This window comes from Montipora capricornis, chromosome 8, assembly GCF_036669925.1.
Source record: "Montipora capricornis isolate CH-2021 chromosome 8, ASM3666992v2, whole genome shotgun sequence".
NCBI lineage: Eukaryota > Metazoa > Cnidaria > Anthozoa > Scleractinia > Acroporidae > Montipora > Montipora capricornis.
Window position 1 is genome coordinate 10,879,252 of NC_090890.1, and position 21,755 is coordinate 10,901,006.

General features: G+C 37.5%; 4 protein-coding genes across 4 annotated transcripts in view; 2 read left to right on the forward strand and 2 right to left on the reverse strand.

Annotated features, from left to right (window-relative positions):
• Positions 1-5,451, reverse strand: part of LOC138013659 (tropomyosin alpha-1 chain-like) — a 19,779-nt gene extending 14,328 nt beyond the window's left edge. The window contains exons 1-2 of the mRNA XM_068860748.1: positions 4,736-5,451; positions 168-497 (exon numbers count right to left, since the gene is read on the reverse strand). Of these exons, the coding sequence (XP_068716849.1) occupies positions 168-497; positions 4,736-5,296 (891 nt within the window). The 5' untranslated portion in view covers positions 5,297-5,451. The remainder of the gene's footprint in view (positions 1-167; positions 498-4,735) is intronic.
• The window catches only part of LOC138013456 (hemagglutinin/amebocyte aggregation factor-like), a 327,884-nt gene that overhangs the window by 79,934 nt on the left and 226,195 nt on the right, over positions 1-21,755 (forward strand). The window lies entirely within an intron of this gene.
• Positions 6,129-9,278, forward strand: LOC138060336 (caldesmon-like). The gene has a single exon (XM_068906090.1). The coding sequence runs from the start codon at positions 6,596-6,598 to the stop codon at positions 7,982-7,984; it is 1,389 nt and encodes a 462-aa protein (XP_068762191.1). The 5' UTR covers positions 6,129-6,595; the 3' UTR covers positions 7,985-9,278.
• On the reverse strand, positions 12,979-18,718 carry LOC138013660 (uncharacterized). Its single transcript, XM_068860749.1, has 3 exons — positions 18,583-18,718; positions 13,755-15,461; positions 12,979-13,553 (listed from the first exon to the last, which is right to left on the reverse strand). Exons 1-3 carry the CDS (start codon positions 18,716-18,718, stop codon positions 12,979-12,981), a joined length of 2,418 nt encoding a protein of 805 aa, XP_068716850.1.

Genomic DNA, 21,755 nt, shown 5'->3' on the forward strand with positions numbered 1-21,755 from the left:
AACATCCGTTGAGACTTGTGAGACAAAGAAAACAGAACTGAGCCGTGAAATTTGACCATAAAGCCTCTTAGCCATGCCTTAATACGAACGTGGCCTACCTACGCTGTGTTATGCGCAGAACAGGATGCGCAGTGCAATACTAGGGAATCACCTTAAGATCCATTTACCTTTTGGCTTGGCGTTAGACTGTTTTCATCACATATCATGCCAGCTACTTCCATCCAGCAGTCCTTAAACGAGTTGGCCATTGTTTTAGTGCCATTGCTCCGAAGAATCTTGACTGAATTTTGCTTGGCTGCAAGATCCAGAATCCTTTGGAGGTTCCCTGTCTTCACCGTTGCTGATTTGGTGAGAACAATGACTTCGTCCCAGAATGTGACGGCTTGCATGAGGAATGACGTCGTGCTCTTTATGTCACCGAGTCTTTCGCGACAAGCACCTCTTTCCTTTTCCAGGTCTTCCTTTTCTTTCGAGATCTTACGGATGTTTTCTTCTGCCTAAAAAGAAAAAAACAAATGAAACAACAAGAATTAACTTTTGTGGATTCCTAGTCTATTCAGTTTCCTTTTCAGTTTTGTTCACCACAAGTGAATGGATGTAGACTTGGCTTGGAAAATTATGCATTTCAACCTCGTTTCACAGTTAACCAAGTTCTTTTTTTTTTTTTTCAATTTTTCTGAACCCTGGGAACGAAGTTCATTCAAGGTAAGAAGCATGTTGTTGCACAAAGGTTAAAAAAAAAAATGAGAATTTGTATGGGAAACCGAGCGATTCGCTCAAAACGCGCGTCAGAAATTACGAGTATTTCGCAATAAATTCATTAATGCCTTGTCTTCTTTCTTATCTGCCTTTTTATTTATTTATTTATTTACTCAAATTCAATTACACAGATGATCAAAACAAAAACAAAAACAAAAACAAAGAACTAAATATATATATACAAGTATAAAAAAGAGATATGTATCTGAGTAATTAGGCCAGTTTATACAGAATTCTAGATTCCTTATTTTAAATAAACTGCCTGTGATAAAATGCAAAATACATGAAAACTAACATAGACAAATCGCAACAACAATAAGTGATCAAAAACTATAAGAATTTATCCTTACTTAAGTTAAATTTACTGATATAAAACTGGTTCACTTTCTTAGTATACTAAACAATGATACTCGATCAATTGTCCTAATAGCTACAGGCAGGCCATTCCATAAATTCACAATGCGATTAAATTAAAAAATGAGAATTTAAAATTTTCTGTAAGTTAGTCTGATTCGATTTCAGCGTGTGTGCACGTGGACGTCACAAAAACAATGTTCGAAGTCCTGGACTATTCGCTAATACGGTACAATAACCGATTGCGGCTATAAACATAGGACAAATCCACGAGTCAACTTGAGACTTCCGCAGGCGATGCAAATCTTTAGGATACTTACTTTTAGCAGAGAAAGTACTTAAAACTTAAATTACCTGAACTTCAGTAAAATGGAAATAACTATATAGGAACACTAACCGCAGAAATCAAATGAAGAGATGATCGTCGCACTTGCTGGACAATCCAAGCAATTGTCTCATATGCACCTGAGAAACCCTCAGGTAACTTAGCGGAATTGTCCAGCAAATGCTAGGATCATCTCTCCATTTGATTTATAACACCACACTTCACAAAAAACATTTCTTTCACTAACTGCAGACTTGCGCAACTCATCGCACAGAACATGAGTTGGCACTCAAAGGAAATCAATAAAACCTTAACACCGTGGCAATGCTACGTGCTGAATTAGAACACTGTTGCACGAATTGTAACTCATACCGAGCCAGGGCTAACCGGAAGTTAATAAATATGGACATGTTCTTTGCTCTAAGGAATGACGTCATATTCCTGCTTAGATCCCATCATCAGAGTCGGTTTGCAGTTTGTTTGTGGTTTATACGCCAGGACAATTTCACAGTTTAACAAAGGTGTTCTCAAAATACCTGTTTTTTAATAGGGGTGGCATTAGCTGTATTGACATTTCAGGAGCTTGGATTGAGGTCTTCGTCCCCTGTTTGATGTTTTCTAATTCAAATTATGTGGGTTTTCCCTGACTTCTTATTCTGGCCGGTGAGCGAAGTATGAATTCTGTAGCCCATGCGGTTTATGTTAAATTCGTCGATGTGGTGGGGTCAAATCAACAAATTTATGAGAGAGCGTTGCTGTGGCTTCTTTGTTTGGTGTTGTATCAACTGTGATTGAGCAGCTACAAGTAGCTCATTGACGCCATCAATGGCCTGAGGATTGACGTGGGGGAGAAAGAGCGTCCTTATTCACCGGGAGAGAAATCAACGGTTCCAAGTTCTACCCCAGGCCTGGAAAGCTGTGTCAAAGCATTTTTTGCTTGCAAAAGGAAAACCTCAAGCTGAAAACTGGCCTTGAACAATCTTTCAAGGAGGTTAAGTCGCCAAGGACTCAACAATTAGCCGGTACCAAAAATACCATAATACTCTTTTTTTTCCAACAAATTTTTGCATGACCGTTCAGACCGTTGTTTCCAGTTTCTCGTGCTGCTTTACAATAGTCCCATGAGAAAATAAAAACTATTCCATTAGCCGGTACCGAAAATACCACAACACTTTCTTTGTCTCTGCAAAATTTTGCTTGCTTACGCAAAATTTTGGAGGGAGAAACAATGACGGAATGTTGCAGTATGTTTGGTACCGGCTAGTTGCTCATCCAAAATCACATACAGAAGAGCCAGCCTGGATTTCATCAGCAACGTTCATGAAAACTACCTGCTAGACTTTTACCTTAAATCACTGCAGTAATTTGAATGAGTATGTTAAAAGGTTTTAGACTCTTGCTTTAAAGTTAACCACCGGTTAATTGAACATTAACTCCATGTCTGTGTGTTGTTGAAATATAAAACTATGGTCTACATTTTGAAATGAACATGGCAATGGAGGAAATAATGTTGTAAGTCCTTTCTGGTTCATTCTGGTTCATTCAAGTACTGGCATTTAAATGTGCCTGAGTGTTTCTGGGAAATATAATATGAGCAATATTTTGAGTCGCATTATTCAGATAATGTTATATATCCTTTCTGGCTCAGCCAGGTAAAAGTCCTAGCATTGAAATGTGCCTGTGCTTCTGGGAATAAATTAAAACATTAAAAAAGTAATGGGTAACACTCTTTAAGTAACGTTAAGTTGTTTATCTTTTCTGGTACAACCAAGGTAGGAGTCCTGAAATGTGAGTTCATTGAAATGTGCCTGACTGCTTCTGGGATATACAACATTAACAATATTTTGAGGATTATTATTTACGATATGCATGTTGTATATCCTTTCTGGTTCAACCAGGTAGGAGCAAGTATAGCAAGGTGATCAAATTCGAAGGACGTGGGTTCGAATCCCACCCTGGTCGGAGTTTATCTCTGTTCTTGCGCGTTCCATTTGCCTTACTAGGGATAGCGATCAGATGGGATAATTTGGGAATTTCTCGGCACTACAACATGCCCTTTACCCTTAAAAACTACTCAGATCATTCAATATATAGAGAGGCTGTGGTTTGCTGGAGAGAGTTCAGGGAAAGCTTATTTCTCAACCACGAGGGAATTGGTGTCCTGCGGACCATAATTCCCCACCTCCTAGCCCCCGAAACTTGTCTAATAGTCCATGGGTTGTTACCAAATGGCAGTCAACTCCCACTCCCTGCATACTTGTTAGACTTGTCGCTCTCACCAGATCGTGCGTGCTTATCGAATTAAAAAAGAATGGAGACAGATAAAAGCCTGAAAAAACTCATAACAGTGTCAAATATTTTGTCAAATTGAGACGTTTCTGGCTTAGCCCTTCTTCAGTATTGTGCGAGCAACGCCATGAAAAAAAAACTGTTCGTGCGTGAACAAGGAAAGCGCGCTCATAAATTACCAAGTTTGTTACGCCAAGAAAAATCCTTAGTCCACAGTCAGAAAAAATTACTATTGACTCCGCTTGGTCCAACCTTTAAGTCTAGGCAGTTCGCAGAAGCTTCACATCTCGGGAAAATAGGTGAATTAATTATTTTTTGTGTCGCTCTGCACGAACTTTGTAGCACCAAGACAATAACACTTTTTTAAGCTTAATAAGGCTCATTTACGTGCACCGATTTATCATGCTAGCCAATGATATTTCGAACTGCAACACCAACAAACAAATCTAAGCGTATACCGTGTGCTTGATAATTCACTAAATTAGCTTTTGCGTAAATTTCGACTGATCTAAGTTCATTGTCTTTAGAAACTAAAAACTTGTTAGAGTGAAGTCTCTCGATGGGATGTTTTCTCTGATGATGCAAGTTGGCCTTAGTTCCACATGATTGCAACTGGCAAAGACGAGAAGTTTGAAGTCTCGATTATAACTTAAGTTATTAAACGCGCCTTAAAACCTTCCACCAAATCGTTTCAACCCTTCTTCAAAGATTGTCGCTCTTCCTCGGTAAACTGCATTAATATCTTCTGCATAGACGTCATGTGTTACGATAGAATTTTAATATCTTAGCCGTAGTGTACGAAACAACAAGAACAAGTAAAAAGGTAAATTTAAGGTTTTCATGCTCGGTCGTGCTCGGTACAAAGTTCTTGACGCTTGTTACTCGAAGTTGTGATGGATTCCTTCGTAATTGATTCTAAAACCTTAAATATTTTCATCACGAAACTGATTATCGGTGATGCTTTAGCGGAATGACAAAATTTTTGTGCAATTCTTCACACCAACTTACCTCGGAAATGGCAGAAGACGCCCATTCAGTTTCTCTTTCTGCTCTTCGGATATCGCTTTGACAATTGTCCATTTCTCTGGAAGCGTCTTGTTCCTTCTCCAAGTTTCCTTCAATCAATTCCCGCACAGCTAGGACCTGGCCATAGACAGGAACCCACCACCACGACTTCAACTCGTCATTTTTCCTCTCAGCCTCCTCTTTCTCCCTTCTCGCCTGATGATATCTATTTGAAGCCTTATCGTATTTTTTCCTACTTTGCTTCTTCTCGTTTTCCAAAGAGGATCTCTTCGTCTCCAATTCTCGTTTCTCTTTTTCGAGTTGCTTCTCCGCTTCAAAAAGTTCGTTTATCTGTATCGTCAGGCTTTCGTTCTGTCGCTGGCTTTCTTCTTCGGCAATCTTCAGCTTAGCACAAAGGGCTGCTGCTTCACGTTGCAACTTGGAACCGCCGCGTTTTATAACGTGCAATGCAGCTTGCGAACTGGAGATATCACCGGCGTTCAGTGCCTTCAGAGCCCTGTCAAGAGAGTTGAAACACTCCGAACTAAGAGAGACAAGCGCCATGTCCTATTTCGCCAGAGCAGGAGATCCTAAACGGATTTATTGCGAACAGCGGTCTCGTCTGCGCATGTTGTGTTGTGTAGAAAGGCTCCCATTTTAAACACTCGCGACCCCGCAAATATGTTAAATCGACCGATCCGAACATGATCGGAATGTATGACGATGGGATTATATTTTTTGATTTCGAAGAAAAGAAAAAGTCCAACAGAGAGCATTCCACAAGTGAAAGTCTTTGTAACTTCCCTTTTTTCTCGCAAAAACCAATTCAAAGTGTCAAAGTCTGCAGGCCAAGTGATAACCGGAGGTGTTGCTGATATTGAATCAAAATAAACTGTGGGAAAAATAATATTAAACACGCTACATTCACTAACTAAATGTCCAGTTGCTCCCGAAAAAATCACTTTTAAGCGGTTATTTATTTCTCTTTGCATGGATGAAGTAATGATTTGCTCACGCTTTGCATGTTGTGTTATGAGAAAAGGCTCTTAGGCACGCACATGACCTGACCACTGATCCGAATACCGAAGTGTGTTTGAGTGAACGTCATAGAAATTTACTTTTAGCGATGTAGTTCTATTCCTTTATTTTAAAGAACAAAGCATTAAGACTCCAGAAGAGATATTGAAAATGAAAGTCTTTACACCAGATCATAGGTCTGGTAAGTAAACATCATGTGTTAAAATGAAGGAAACAAATTCTGGGAACAATCATATTGCAGACGATCAGCCGCCCTGGTCTTTTTAAACAAGCTCCACGTCTAGTTGCGCGAAAAATAGAGGAACTTTCAGTGTTTTTTATGTTTTCTTTGTATGGGAACTGAAGGATCGATATCGATATCCCTTCTTCGGATTAAGTGTTCTGCGAAAAGGCCCTTATTAAGACCCATAAGCTTATGAGGGCGTCACCTGATGTCATTGATCTTTTGGAAAGACCGATTCTGTAATTGCACATGTTTTAACTTCAAAGAATATGTATTTTCACGACGCCGCTACAGTCGATGAACAGAGAGGCTTTTTTTCCCAAGAAAATGCCAGCGCAACATGCTCTATTAATTATGCTAACAAGTTCTGGTAACAAAGATATTGAAGGCACTCCACCGACATTTTACCTAATATGGTCGCAAAAACATGATTTGTAGGGAGCAAAGATCAAGTTTGCTTATTTCACAGAAAGTATAAGCGGAGTCAACAAGTTCTATTTAAACAGGTCTATGCCCTGAATCATTCACCATTCGGTTAGATCACTAGCAGAGAATCCTGTTGTAAAGTTCTTCAAAGCATCCTCACTTCCGAGCAATTTAATATGGCTTCCTCAACTTCGACAGAGATCGAGATCCAAGGTGACACCTACAGTCTTGTTTCCATACCAAGTGCAAGCAGCCAACTGGTAAAGAAAGAAAAGGAGAATATTCTTGGCTCCCTAGATCTCGCGAGTCTTGTAGAGGATCTAGGAAAACTCGGCAATTTCATTCGTGTGGCTTATAATGGGGTGGCAGGCTACACCGACATACAAATCAAAGTTCAGAGAGTTGGCTACAACATCACAAAACTGGCCGATAAATCTGCTGTTACGGTACACAACTTCAAAAATGCGTCGCAGAGCATCCTCGAAGAGCTTAAAGGAACCTATGAATTCCTGCTGGATGGAATGGAAGGAATGGCTTTGGAAACCTTGTCACAGTTGGGTAGCGTGGCAGCAGATATGGCTAAAGATGCCGAGGAGTTGCAAAAGGAGTTTGAAAAAGCCACAGAAGAAGTGATTCAGGCGTTAGAAGCCACGCAGAAAGTAAAGGGAACAGAGGAGGAGACGAAAAAAACCCTTGAGCGAAAGAGAAAAGAGTTTGAAAGCCAAATAGAACAAGCAGAGGAGATACAGAAACGCGCTCTTGAGGCAGAGGAGAATGCAAAGGCACTTTTCAACGAAGCCCAGGCGAGAGAAGACGCGGCATCCAGCAAACAGGACAGCTTCCTCGGAGACTTAGCCAATCTGTTTACGGGAGTTGCTAGCTCGGCCGCCTCTGCTGCGAAGCTAGAACGAGTCGCCGACGCAATCGAAAAGATCGGCGAGAAGGCGTCTTACAAACAAGCCATGAAACTGGCGAATGAAGAAAAGATGAAGCACTTGAAGGAACTGAATAAGCAGCGCGAACTGCGCCAACAAGCTTTATTGCAGTGCATCAAATTTGCACAAAAAATGGAGAATTGCTGTAGTGATGATAACCTTGCCGAAGTAGCCATTGAAGCCTTACATAGCTCAATAGGTGCTCTTAAATCTCTATCTGCCATTATGATGGATGCAGCATCGTTCTGGCACAAAATGCAGAAGCACTGCGAGAATTTGGCAAAAGGAGACGTAAAGGCACTGGTTGAAAGGGCGATTAAAGAATACCCCGAAGAGGAAAAGCGCAGAAAGATTTGGACCTCCAAACCATTCAAGTCAAAGGCCGTAAGTTATTATGCAAAGTGGGTCGCTTTGGATGATGTGTGTGGCGTTTACATGTTACAGATAAAGAATACCAGAGATGCTCTGTACAAGTACGTAGAGGAGAACGCCACGATTGAGCAGGCCAAGGAAAATCTTCCCGAACTTGCTGCTACACTCAAGGACGACTTAAAGAAATCCCACGCAAAGTTGGAAGGAGAAAAGAAGAAGGCCTTGGAGGAGGCAGAATCTATTAAGGACTCTATGTAAGGGTAGCTGATCTTAATGTGTGTGAACAATCATTTATAACAAATATTGTAGTATAGATGAACTTCAACACTGCGTACTAGGAAAAAACTGTCGTAGACTGCTTCGGTTTACTCACTGTCAGTTTGGGCCCTATTAAGGAATTAGAAACTAGGGATTTAAGGGCAACAGATAAGTTCCTGAAACCCTTCATGGGATACAAAAGACACTAAATTAAAATAGTAATTTGCTCATGGCCAGGTTAAAGCATTTCACGTTATTTTTTATCATCTATGTCTAACCCAGTGTGATACGATAGGAATCGAAATGATCTTTTAACCAATACGAGATGCTTGATTTGGATTTGTTTGCAGTTGTAATATTTGCTCTATTCAGAGTTTACAGCTTAAGCAATAGAGAACTTTGTTTGTGTTATCATAGGTTTCATCTAAACACGGGCGGGAGCGTTAGGAGAAAATTCCAGACAGCTATGCAAACCCAAGATGCAGTTGATTGTTAATGTAAACACGGAAAAGAACTTATATTGCTTTTATTTTTCTCAATGCTTCTTGGAAAAATGAAGGGAATTTTTGTAAGTCAGAACAAAACAAGGCAAAAAAACAGGACAAAACTTTTTTTTTAAGTCCCTGAACTATTCATCCAGGATGAAGTGAGACTAAAATAGATAAAATTTTAAGTTATACCATTTTGAACTTTTTAAGCTAAACTTTTATTTCACTAAAACGACTGAAAGCTGAAAAATTAAGCCCCTTCTACACAAGCCATGCTGGCAGTCACGCGTCACAGTGTGACTTGCATTGGATACAGATTTCGGCCGCTTATGGTAGTGAACTTTATTTCGTCCATTTTCCTAGGCCCCGAAACTTGTCAAATGGTCTATGCGTTGTTACCAAATGCCTGTCAACCCCCAATTCGTGCATACTTGTTAGATTTGTCTTCTCACCAGATTGTGCGTGCTTATGAAATTAAAAAACCATGAGATAAAAGCTAAAAAGCTCATAACGGTGTCAAATATTGTCAAATTGAAACATTTCTGGCCTAGCCCTTCTTCAGTATTGCGCGAGCAACGCCATATAAAAAAATGCTCGTGTGTGAACAAGAAAAGCTTGCCAATAAATTACCAAGTTTGTTACGCCATGAAAAAACCGTAGTCTTAGCGATTAATACGCTCGAGAAACATAGTGAGAAAATTAAAATTAATATTGAATCCTCGCCTCTGCAGTCCAATATATTTATCATTGTCCTTTATTAAACGCAACGATGTGTTAAATTAAAAAAGCTAAGTTTGTCATTGTCTTACTGCTTGAGTTAACTCTTCCTGTTTACGATCGAACAAATTAGTTTCGACAGTTGGTTACTGCTAATAACTAATCACGTGACGTATACAAAGCATGGACCCTCGGTCCGCGGTCCACCCTTGTGTGTCCAGTCCATGGACCACCCCTGTGTGCTCATAAATTACCAAGTGTGTTACGCCAGGAGCAAAGCTTAAGCTTAGCGATTAAAATAATACGCTCGAGAAACACAGTCAGAAAATTAAAATTAGGCGCGGATCGCATTACGGCCGATTTTGTTGAGGGATTAAAATGATCTGTCAACACATGTTTTCTAACGCGACCCAACGTTTGCCTTTTTCAAAAACTTTCAAAATCTGAGAAAAACATCGAAGACGCCGATGTGCTTGGGTGGGGCTAGCCGATGTAGGTGTTACCGTATATGAATCAAAACAAATTATGGGAACACTAATATTGAACACGCTACATTCACTGACTAAATGTCCAGTTGCCCCCAAAAAAATTATTTTGAAGGGGTTATCTATTTCTCTTTGCATGGAGAAAGTAATGATTTGCTCAGCATTGCATTGCATTTAATTATAAAAATACATGCCTAAAGCGGCCCCATTTTTCTGTGTGTACTTGTTTGACAGATAACACAAAGAAAACATGGCGCTTGCGTGAAGTTTCCTGCGCTCGAAAACGGCCGGGAAACTCATTATTTTCTTAAGTGTTTGCTGTCGTTTTCCTTCCTCCGTTGCTGAACGCGGCGTTTGCGGAAGTTATTGAACGCGTGGAAAACATGACAGTCGCCCTCAGTTTTTCACCTTTGGAAAACTTTGATTGAACACGTTGTTTTCCTAAATAGTTATCCTTTGTTTTCCAGTGGTTGATGAATGCGGCGTTTGTCGAAGAAATGTATATTTGAAGTACGGATTATAGACGAAATTGACCATCGCACAACTGGACAATTTAAGTAAGCAATGGTCCAAGGGTACCCAACGAGATCATTAAGGCAAAAGCCTTTGAGAGACAATTTGAAGTTCCTTGTAATGTATAAAGACTGTCTAAAAATCGATGTTTTTATCACCTAGAAGAATTTGTCCTGTTCGGATATCTTAGCTGAAAATTGACGAGTCCGAGAATTTTAGATCATGATATCTTCATTTCAGAAATTGCTAGCTGATCGTTACCTTCTAAGAACTTCCCAGAAAAACATTTGCTTATCGGAAACTGCTAGGTGACCTTACTAAGTGCCAGAAATTGCAAAAAATATCCCTTCAGAAAACGTAAGGGACTACTTTTCCCTGGTTGCGAATCTTTTAGTTGATGTTTTAGTAAAGAAATCTATAGCTGTTTGGCAACGTAGAACCAAAATTCTGAGAACGGTTAGAATTCAGGTGGTTCCAACGGGATTCAAATCCGTGACCTCTGCGATGCCGGTGCAATGCCCTTCCCGTGACTAATTAGCACATAAACAAAAATGTATTTTTTTGGCCGCAATGTGTGCATTCGGTCTATATGTTCCCGTGAAGGAACATACATGGGCCTTTTTACAGTTGTTTGCTTAAAGAAAAGGCCTATGAATAGCTGCGAGGCTGCCAGTGACAAACCACACTGCTTTTAAATTGCATTATTTTAATTTTAATGAATCTACATTAACATTAGAAAAGTACGAAGGTTTGTATCAAAACAGGGTCACCTGCAGCCTCGCTTCCATTCTTAGGCCAGGTACACCCGTGCAATGGTCTATTTTGCAAGTTTCCTGCGCTCGAAACTAGTAAAGAAGTTGTTTTCGCAATTTTCCCGAACCGATTAACGTGTGCTTTAGTTTCGTGCAATTTGAAAGCTAGCAGTTACCGAAGGAACACCGGTGAATAAAAACCTCAAATTCGTCTCCGTTTTTATTCACCGGTATCACAGTCACCTCGCCTTCGGCGAATTATCGTTAATTATTCATGGCAAGCAATTCTCAGTGTAAATGGAGCACTTTGGTTGACTCGATCTGCGGTGAAATATGTGTTTGGGAGAAGAAAGGAAAGGAACTTTATTTAAGTTTCTAGTCGTTCTAGCGATGGAGCACTAACTGGGGACACTGCAAACTGAACTAATGTTAACAATTAACGCACATCAAGTCAAATGTTACGGTTTTTGAGAGTCAAACTTCGGTTCTACGTTGCCAAACAGCTACAGGTTTCTGTACTAAAGCATCACCTAAAAGATTCACAACCATGGGAAAAGTAGTGCCTTACGTTTCCGGAAGGGATATTTTTAATCTTACAATTTAAAAAGGTCACCTAACAGTTTCGGATGAAAAAATGCTTCGCTGGGAAGTTCTTAGCAGGTCACGTTCTGCTAGCAATTTCTGAAATTAAGATTTCATTGCCTAAAACTTTCGGACACTTCAATTTTTCAGCTGACAGATCAAATTATTGTAGCTGATAAACACATCTGTTTAGAAAGTCTTTATAGATTACAAGGAGCCCTGAAATCCTAGAAATGTCGACACATCCAATAGGATTTAAGAGATATGAAGGCAATTTTGCCTCAATGGGCCATTGTGTAATGTTTGCTTCAACGTAGGGATACAGGGATGGCGCAGTGGTGAGAGCACTCGCCTTCCACCAACGCGGCCCGCTTTGGTTTCCCAGGCTCGGCGTCATATGTGGGTTTGTTGGTTCTCTACTCTGCACCGAGAGGTTTTCTCCGGGTACTCCGGTTTCCCCTCTCCTCAAAAAACCAACATTTGACTTGATTTGTGCTAATTGTTAATTTCAGTTTACAGTGTCCCCAATTAGTGCTCCAGCGCTAGAACGACTAGACACTTAAATAAATTTCCTTTCCTTAAGTTCCTTTTGCACTTTTGTCTTGAACCGCTTGTGGCTGTATCCCAGCCTCCCAGCCACTAGGTTTTCAGACATGTGCAGCAATACAGCAACTTAATCTTAAGAAATAAATTTATTTTTGACCTTGGAATCGCGTTTTCGGCATTCCGAAATATCATTAATAAGGGCGCCGTGTTGTGGTCTTTGTACCAATTAAGCTGTCTCTCAAACATTGATCTTCTGGCACTATGTTACGTAAACCTCCAAGATCTTTTAGTCAAGGTCTGCTAGTTTGGCAAGGCTACAAAGGTGGGATACACCCTTCAAAGGTAAGCTCTGCTGGTACTACATGTTAAATTTAGTAGTGTGCAGGTGTTAAAAGTCTTCAAAGAGCAAAGTTCTTTAATAAAGTCACAACAGTAGTATAGGAGTTGGTGGTATGAGCGCATTTTTGCAAAAATGATCTCATACCAATCCAACTCCATACTACTTTACATTTAATGGCTTCCAACTTTTGATCTCATATTCTTGGAAATCTATATGTTTTATATTTCTGCGAATCTATGCCGTGGCGAGGTAGAATGGATCCAACGCAAAATTTATTTTGGAACTATATGTTATTTAAAATGCGTGACTTTCTTAGAAAAATCATTAGCATGGAATTCTCGGAAATAAAGAAAGGGGGTTTCCCCGTGATTTTTAACCAACCACAAGCTTCACATTTTTACTCCACAATTGTGTAATTTTTCAGTGAAACTTTTCAAATTTGTGTAATTATTTTGTGAAGTTGCATGCATGAAGTGTTTTTGAATATTTGCATAAGTAAATGAAACAGAAACAATCACCATAGCGTGACATTTTGGTTAACTTTATGAGTAAACTTTATGAGTAAACTTTATCATTCAGATTGTTTTGGTGTGTTAATTTTGTAGTGACCGTAAGCGTAACTTTTGATACCATTATTGTGAATATAGCGCTTATCATCGAAGCAGGACAATGATACTTTATTAAGCTCATAGCTTCCAACTTGATGTAAGTTGCTTCTGATCGTTTTCATGGTGTGATGCATTTGCTTGTTATTAAATAGAACCTCTTTATAATTTTTATGAGTGATGTTGTTTTTGATAATATTCTTCTTGATTCCCTTTGCTGTCTTTCCGCCTTTGTCATTGTCTTTCATATACGAATACATTTTCGATCTCAATCCGACGAATTCGGTTATCGATATGCCTGCTGCCTCATCTTTGAATTTGCCGATTACTTTCTTATTAGTGTTACTATAGAATGGACTGTTTTCAGGGTAGTCGCTGTTATCGAATTTGTCTTTATCGTTCCAAAAGTCTTGATACACATCACTGGTTTCAATTTCATAGGTCAAGCTGTCTGTGTCTTTGAATAATAATTTCGCTTTGCTGCCGTATTTTTGTTTGATATAATTGTAGTGGAAATCATACATTAGTGTCTTACTAAGATCTAGGATACACATACCCACATATGCCGGCCTGTTTAGGGTTAGTGTTTCTTTGATTTTATGCACTGCCACTAGATTTTCATTAAAGATCTTGCTACTAACATATGTTGGTTTGGCAGCCATTTTTAATAGTTTGTTTTCATCAGTTACTAATCTGACATCTACTCGCTTTCTAATATTTTCCATTGTTTTTCCAAATACACTGTTATTCATAAGCTTGAAGAAGTCTTTCTCAAAAGCATTTTTGGCATTGGTTCTCTTCTGTGTGTTGAAATCAATGTATTCTTTCAACCATGGTGACTGATTGAACTCCAACACTCGATGGACTTTGGTTATTTTTAAACCAAGATCTGTGTATAATTGAAGGTTTCTGTAATGGAGTACGTATTTTTCTTTATTGCTTAATGTAGGTATCAGTTTATGAACTAAACCAGTTGATACATTAAATTTATCGGCTATTTCTTGGCAATAATTAGAAAGCATGTCTTTGTTGACTTTTACCTTTTCAGGTGCTAGTGGGTAGTCATTATGCAAATCATGTAGTTCTTTTGGATATGCTAGGTCTACTTCTAATATTGATCCTTTTTTGCTGTTCTCGCTGTATTTAGACAAATTTATGTTGTTGATTTGCTTTTCTGTCATCCATCTGAATCCACCAGTTGGTAGGTATTGTGACATAGCCCATCCATACAGATTGTTAGCATCAAGATACATGATATACTTTGAGGGCGCCTTCTCATCATATGTTTTCATGTATTTATTGTTTGCTTTTCCATACCGGTTGGCAATGTAACTTATTCCACCACGCATGCCCTTTTCGATGAATTGAAACATATCAATGTCAGTCATAAGCTCCAATTTAATGTCAGTCATCTTTAACATAGCATCCCAGGAAAGCCCTGGAGACGTGAAATAATGACAGGGGTCTAGTTTGTAGTATTGCAGACAGGTCTTTCGAAAGTTTTCGAATACATCTGCTAACAGAAGTATGTCGGATTTAAGATATAAGTCATGGTACTCGCCCATATTTTTCAGATTGAAAGTGTTCCATACATTTTTAGCATGTTTGTATTGATCATCTGTTATATCCTCATCATTTAATATACTGTAAAATTCTTCTTTTGGTGGTAGCTTTTCATTGAATTTATCAAAGCTATCCATGAAGTCGTATGGATATACTCCTTTTTGAGACATTAAATCAAGCTCTTTACCTTTGAATTTTCGAGAAGTATATATTAATGCTTCTTTTGGTAGGTTGCTCACCAGTTTGTCAAGACTTGAGCTCATAAATTGAAAACTATCAATAAAGGTCAGATGATTACCAAGCATGAAAGCCATATACTTTTCCATGTTATTAGGAATTGCATTTATATTCATTTGACACTTTTCGCCTTTCTTATTCGCGTATGTATGCTTTTTCACTATTTCACCGATCTCTTGCATTATAAAATGACTGTCATACCCACGGAGATTGTGAAACATGACTGGTATTTTCTCAGTTATTCGAAAGTTAAGATTGCAATCTTGGTGAGCTGATCCTCTGTATTTACCTGTGATATGGCAATGGTCTCTGACTCTCACATCATTTTCATTGTATTTTTTGTTACAGATATGACATTCATCAGCTTTTTGAAATTCTTTTTCATCATCTTCAGTCATTCTCAATGGTTTATTGAAATGTTTTTTCATAATCTTCTTGCAGTATTTGACTTCATCCAGCATGGCTTCCATAAATTTGTAAACAGCTTTTTCACCTCTATAAATTTGTACTGGTTTTGTGTATTTATCATCATAACAACACACAACCTTATATCCATAACCACAGTCTGTGTGTCTCTGATAAGCCTCAGTGTATGATTTATCATCATTGGGTTGGCATCCATGTATTTTTTCAGTTATGGCTTCGAAATCTGCATATATTACAAATGGAACTGGTAGTTGTTTATGGAAATTATTGAATTTTAGTATGTTATCATCTTTTGTTGGCATTTTAATTGCTTGTGCTCCATTTAATTGGATACAGTTTTCTTTATGATTATTCAACACTCTTTCAGAAGTGAAATGCTGAAGACAATACATGCAAAAATGTTTTCTCTTTTCATGCTTTGTTATATCATACATGAACTTGTTGAAATCTTTGATTAATACATAGTGCTTGTTTTCATTTTCTGTTATAAGAAGCAGATTCATGCAATCTTCATACTTTTCTTTTGACACATAAATGGGATATTTTTGTTTGTTTTCATAACCGAAAACATTGATGTTAATTTCATTCTGCTTTTCTATTTTGTTGTACTGTTTGGTAGTCACTGGAAATTCAATTCCTGAATAATTCAAATTTTCAATGAATGCTTTATCTGATTTTTTTATTCTTTGAGGATCTTTGTCTTGGGGATTAAGATGTCTTATGTGGCACCACCTGAAGCATTCATTATCCTCATTTTTCATATTAATCAATCCTTTTGCACTGTGTTTGAGTTTATTTGGTAGTTTTATATAAGAAGATCCTTTCATTGGTTCATATTTCACTACATTGAGATAATGATTGTCAACAGATTGAACAGTCCAACCAGATCCCTCTGAAATCCAAACTGCAATCTTGTTTAGTATGACTTGTTTCGACAAAGACAAAGCCAGTTCGATTTGTGTGTCATTTGTTATTGTTTGTGGTTGACTGTTAAAATAAGCCGTTTTGATGATTTTTTCTTCTCGCCCTGTTTGCTTTTCAAATGTTACTCTAAGTGTTTCAATAAATTTCAGACCTTTCATTGATTTCAATATTTTTTCGATATGGATGGCAACAGCCTTTCTTGTATTTTGCAGTTGCATAAGTGGGTCTTTGCTGTTTTTAATGTTGATTTCATAAGACTTTGTGAACCCTTTTAAAGCTTTATTCGTTTCTTGTATTATGGTCCTAGGCAATGGAATTGGTTGTTTGGTTCTAGGCGCTGGCACTGGTTTTTTGGTTCTTGGTGCTGGTACTGGTTTGTATCCATCTCGGAACTCTAATGGAGGAAGAATTATGTTTTCTTCATAATTTTTAACCATTTGCTGCACACTCTTTCTTGGTTTTGGGATTGGTCTTGTTTTAGTCCTTGGTGCGGGCACTGGTTTCGTATTTTGTTTTATAATCAATTTTATTAATTCTGATTTACTCAGTTTCTCAAGATCACTCTTGTTCATACTATAAGTTGAGATATTATTTTGCATAATATTCATCATAATATAACTATAGATAATAATTCTTTAAATAAAAATATGGTGCGTTTATAGTTCAACACATACGGGAAGTATGTATTTAACTTTTTTAAAAGAGAAGTGATATGAATCAATTAATTGCTATTTTCATGTTTATCATAAATATAACCCGTATTATATGTAAATGAATTTTTGAAATGTTTCTTTGTTTTTAAATGGCAATGTTTGCCAGCGAGAGTGTAGTTTCTACCATTGTTGCATATTTGACAGTACCATTCTTTATGCAACATGTAGTCGGTTTTTATTTTTCTTCTTTCTTCATCAGTATAAAATCTTGGGCGGCCAACTGGTCTTTTTTCTTCCATATAATGTAACTATATATTTTTATTTATATATTTTCTTGCACCATTTTATGTGGAGCCAAAAAATTGCGATATCTTTTAAATTCTCTGAATAAAAAAGACATTTTACGGTCTGCAATTCTGAACACTCTTTCAATTTCTTCTTTTGGTATCCCAAGATCAAACGCTGATTGGATAATCACCATCTCTTTTGTTCGCACAAAATGCATGTACTGTGCGTTTTTCGCAATAATATCACAAATTTCTTCTTGCACCAATTTCTCAAGCATAAGGTTTTTACTACTTTCGTTCCTCTGAACATATACTTATAGCTCACACAAATATTCAAAAGGAAGATGAAAAATCACTCCGTCTTCATTTTTTGTTTGTATTATCCATGGATACATTTTTCGTGCATACTTACGCATTGCTGCCCAAGATATTCTTTCACTCATCGCCTTCCAATCTATTTTGTATTCTGGGTATCTTTCTTTTAGCACGTTTTCTATGTCATTTTCTTTGATGTCATTCAATAAATAATACCAAATGATCAACTTGTATTTTTGTCTGTCTGAATATTTTTTCATATACTGTATGTTTTTTTATTTCTTATGAACCCAACCATTCTAGACATTTTGACGTATCACCACAATCAGGATGAAAATCGAAAAATTTTCCACCCTTGTGTAAATGAAGTCTGTAACGACCTTTTGAATTTAACACCAAGTTGGCTTTTATCTCTTTGCCATCAATCATTTTTAACACGTCTTTGCAATTGATTAGGTGAAAAGCAAAACGGCGTAATTTCTTATCTCGCAACAAACGAAGAATGAAATCGTTGTAATTTTTTTTCATATACTATATATTTGTATTTTGTTTTTATACAGATTCCTCCCTTTCTTGTGACGAAATGGATTCTTCTGAACTTGAGCAACTGTCTTCAGATACGCTTTCCTGCGACGACGGCACCCAATCGGAATCGGAATCAGACGCTTGATCGCTTTCATAATAAAACCCAAACTTTTCCTCATTCTCAAACTTGTCCATATAATATAAGTATATATTTTTATTTTTTTATAAGTATTTATGCGCGTTTGTTTCACCACAATTCATATGTTTTCAATGTCTTTCAATGGTACCCAACTGTTGAATTCATCACTGTATCCCTTCCATTTTACAAAAGCTTGTTTCTTTTTATAGTCTCTTCTAATCACTTTGTCAATACGGAAAATATCCTGCTTTGCTTTTAATAATTCAGGTTCATAAAAACTCCCTTGAATATCTTCACCTCTGAGATCTTTTAGTTTGTATGTTATTGGATTAGTATATTGGATCTTATCAACTGTGAACACTTCTTCTGTCCAATTTGGTGTGTAACCCTTGTCGAACACATTCCGTTTATACTTAGATATTCGAACCTTATCACCGACCTTGAATTTTGGTTTTTGTTTCGATGTTTCTGTATCACCATATAGATTGAAGTAAACTATACCTTCATTCCTCTTATTAGATGCTTCTGCAGGTGTCATCTTTATGCTTGAATGTTTTGTGTTGTTGTACTGTTTTACCAGTTTGGGTAGAATGTCGAGATACATTGTATCACCTTGACCAGTGATCTGCTTCCACATTTTGGATTTAATTGTTCTATTCCACCTTTCAACCACTGAGGATTTCTCCTCATTTTCAGTGGAGTACATATGTATCCCATTTTTCTCTAATAAGTCCTTCAAGTGTTTGTTATAAAACTCTTTACCCTTATCAACCCATAAATATTGTGGTTTTCTGCCTTCCTTGAATATTGTTTTAAATGCTTCAGTAACGGATTCACCTTTCTTATCCTTCAATGTTACAATCCAACCGTATTTGCTGAAAACATCAATAACCATAAGAAGATACCGATAACCTTTATTCCATTTGCTGAATTTTTGCATTTCAACCAGATCACTTGCCCATATTTCATCAATATGATTTACAATGACTCTTCTAGTTTTGAATTTTCTCTTGATTGGTTTGTGTAATTCATCGGCTAATTGCTGAGCCCAATCATCAATACTCAGCGCCGCTTTACGTTTTTTGAACCAAGTCCAATCTTTCTTTTTGCTTTAATGGCATACATTGTTGGTGTAGCAAACCAAGGTCTTTGATTAAACGGGATTGCTTTTATACTGTCTTCCATGATTTTATCAGCTGCATGCTTTTTAGCCAGATCGTCTCCAGCTTTACTATAAGCTATATCATGTTGCTGGCAAATACTATCCAGATTATTTATCGGATCTCTATATTTTGGATCATTTGAAGCCAATCTGTCTTCCAGTTTTGTACCAGGTCCACAATAATTATATTTTTTACCCGTCGGAGTTCTCAAATGGAGTTCTCCCAACTTTGCTAATTGTTTTTGAATGTCTAAAGCACCGCCGTCTAGATCTTTCCTATTGGTTGTGTATTTCTTTTTGGGTCTTATTTTTGTTGACAATTGATCGAGAGCTTCTGATCCCACTTTATGAAGTAGAGGATTCATTTTTCTCAAACCATAATCGATTGCTTTTTTCTGCAATTTTGGGTCTCTCATTAATTCGGAACCATAATATCTACCCATTTCAACGGCTTTTTTGCCAAGATAAGGTACTCCTTTAGTTAAAAAATAATTCTGTTCCTGTATTAGCAATATCACTGAGTAAGCCCGCTCCCAACGGGCTGTTTAGTTTCCCTGTTTTTTAACAAATTTGGTCTTTGTAATACCACATTCAGCACAAGTGCAAAAGAACATTAGTCTACCATTTTTGGCTGTTTTGTAACCTGAAGGTTCAACACATTCGGTTACCTTTTTCTGTTTTACACAATATGATTTCATAATATATATAAGTTAGATATTTCTGAAATAATGTTGGATAAATCTCTCATTTTTCATTGTATCATTTATGTCGAACACTTGTAATAAATCGTAATACGAATTACCCTTATTCATTTCATTCAGAAAGTATAAACAGAAATACCCACAAGTTGTTGTTTGTATGTTTTGTATCTGATTGTTTTGATGTAACAAAGTGAGATTTTTCTTTTTGGCATGATTTACGATCTCTTGAAATGGGGGCATACCAAAACTATCGACATAATTTATCACATTGTCTTTGACATATGTTGCAACCCAATGACTTCCGCTCATATAAGCTGGTTCAAGATTGTAGATAAATAACGCCTGTTTATGGTTATGTGGAACATTTTCATCTCTTGACAGTACATCATTTATTGGTATATTCAAATATTTGCACCATTTCATTAGATCGTGGTTGGATATAGGTATGTTTTTGTGAAATTTTGGTTTTACAATATTGCCCCCAAAATGGGTATGCCATTGAATGGACTGTTTTTTCCTAATAGTAACCCTTTTCCCGCCTTTTTTTTGGTTGAGGATGTTTTTTTTTTACCATTACCAGTCACATATGGCGGATAACTATAAAATGGAGGGGGCATTCCCATTCTAGGTGCTCCTGTACCATCCTTTTTCGACGAAGGTGGCCTACCTACCCTCGGTGCTCCTCTTCCCGTTAGCTTTTTGACAAGATTCAAAGCCAAAGGTATTCCAATGCTAGCCAACAGAGTTCCGAGAAATCCACCTGATTGTGTTTTAGTAGGTGTTATATGCACACCAGAACCTGTTTGAGCTGCATTGATGATGTCTCTTTGCTGTTTTGTAGTGAACATGTTCAGATATGGCATTATTTTGTTGATTGCCTGGAAAGGTATCATCATGGGTAATGGCATAGCGCCACCTTTTTGACCAGATCCTAACAATTTTTTAGCTCCGGCTTCTGCTAAACCACCAAGAGCACTCAACCCAAGGGTTTTACCAATTGCTGGAAGAGCTCTCATACCAAGCGACAACACGGTACTCAAAAGACTTCTGCCTACTTGTTTTCTGATATTGGTCTTAGCAAGCTTAATGTCCATTCCTTTGTTCAATTGTCGATTTTTTTGCAATCGTTTTTTCACCATTGCTGGAACATAAAGAGTGTCGTTTCCATTAAGAGAATCATTTGTCAGTCTTAGAACAATTGTTTCCCTTTTATGGTAAGCATTACTCAGATTCTTTTTTTGATTATCTGAAAGTCTTACGTTGATTTCATGAAGTTCAGTCATATAATATATGTTACATAATTCCAGTCACAAAACATATACAAATAAATAGGAGTCATTCATGGGATTAAACTATAACCAATTCATTACCCACCTTGTCAATAACAACCGACTCTTCGTACAATACAACTGCATGGACATTGAAATCTGCTGCACTATTAGCATTGAGTTTATACCTGAAAATCAACTGTTTAGGGTCTCTTGTTACTTTCTCTGCCTGATATGACAGATCAAAATAGATCAGTGAATACAGGCTGTTATAATTGGCAAGATTCAACTGGGTTCCGGTGTTGTAATCGTTTTTTCGCATAGCATAAGACATCAGATCATTGAAAATCCTCACTTTGCTCTCACTGTCATATTCCGTTTCTGGGTAGAAAACACCATTGCCATATTCGAGTCTGCATGTTGTTAAATAACTGTTTGCGTTTGCTGCATTTAGTTTGAAGGTATCAAGTAGATATGGATTTTGAGTTGCAACTCCGGTTTTAGCCCGTTGTAGATAAACAAAAATTGCTTTGACATTGTCAA

Coding starts and splice junctions, on each gene's coding strand:
- LOC138060336 (XM_068906090.1), top strand. CDS start 6,596: ATGGCTTCCTCAACTTCGACAGAGATCGAGATCCAAGGTGACACCTAC.
- LOC138013660 (XM_068860749.1), bottom strand. CDS start 18,718: ATGTGGAAGCAGATCACTGGTCAAGGTGATACAATGTATCTCGACATT. Junction 15,462..18,582: donor ATCTAATAAGAGGAATGAAG/GTATAGTTTACT, acceptor TAATATATGCAG/ATTTCGAAGCCATAACTGAA. Junction 13,554..13,754: donor CTTCAAGCTTATGAATAACA/GTGTATTTGGAA, acceptor TGTGTATCCTAG/ATCTTAGTAAGACACTAATG.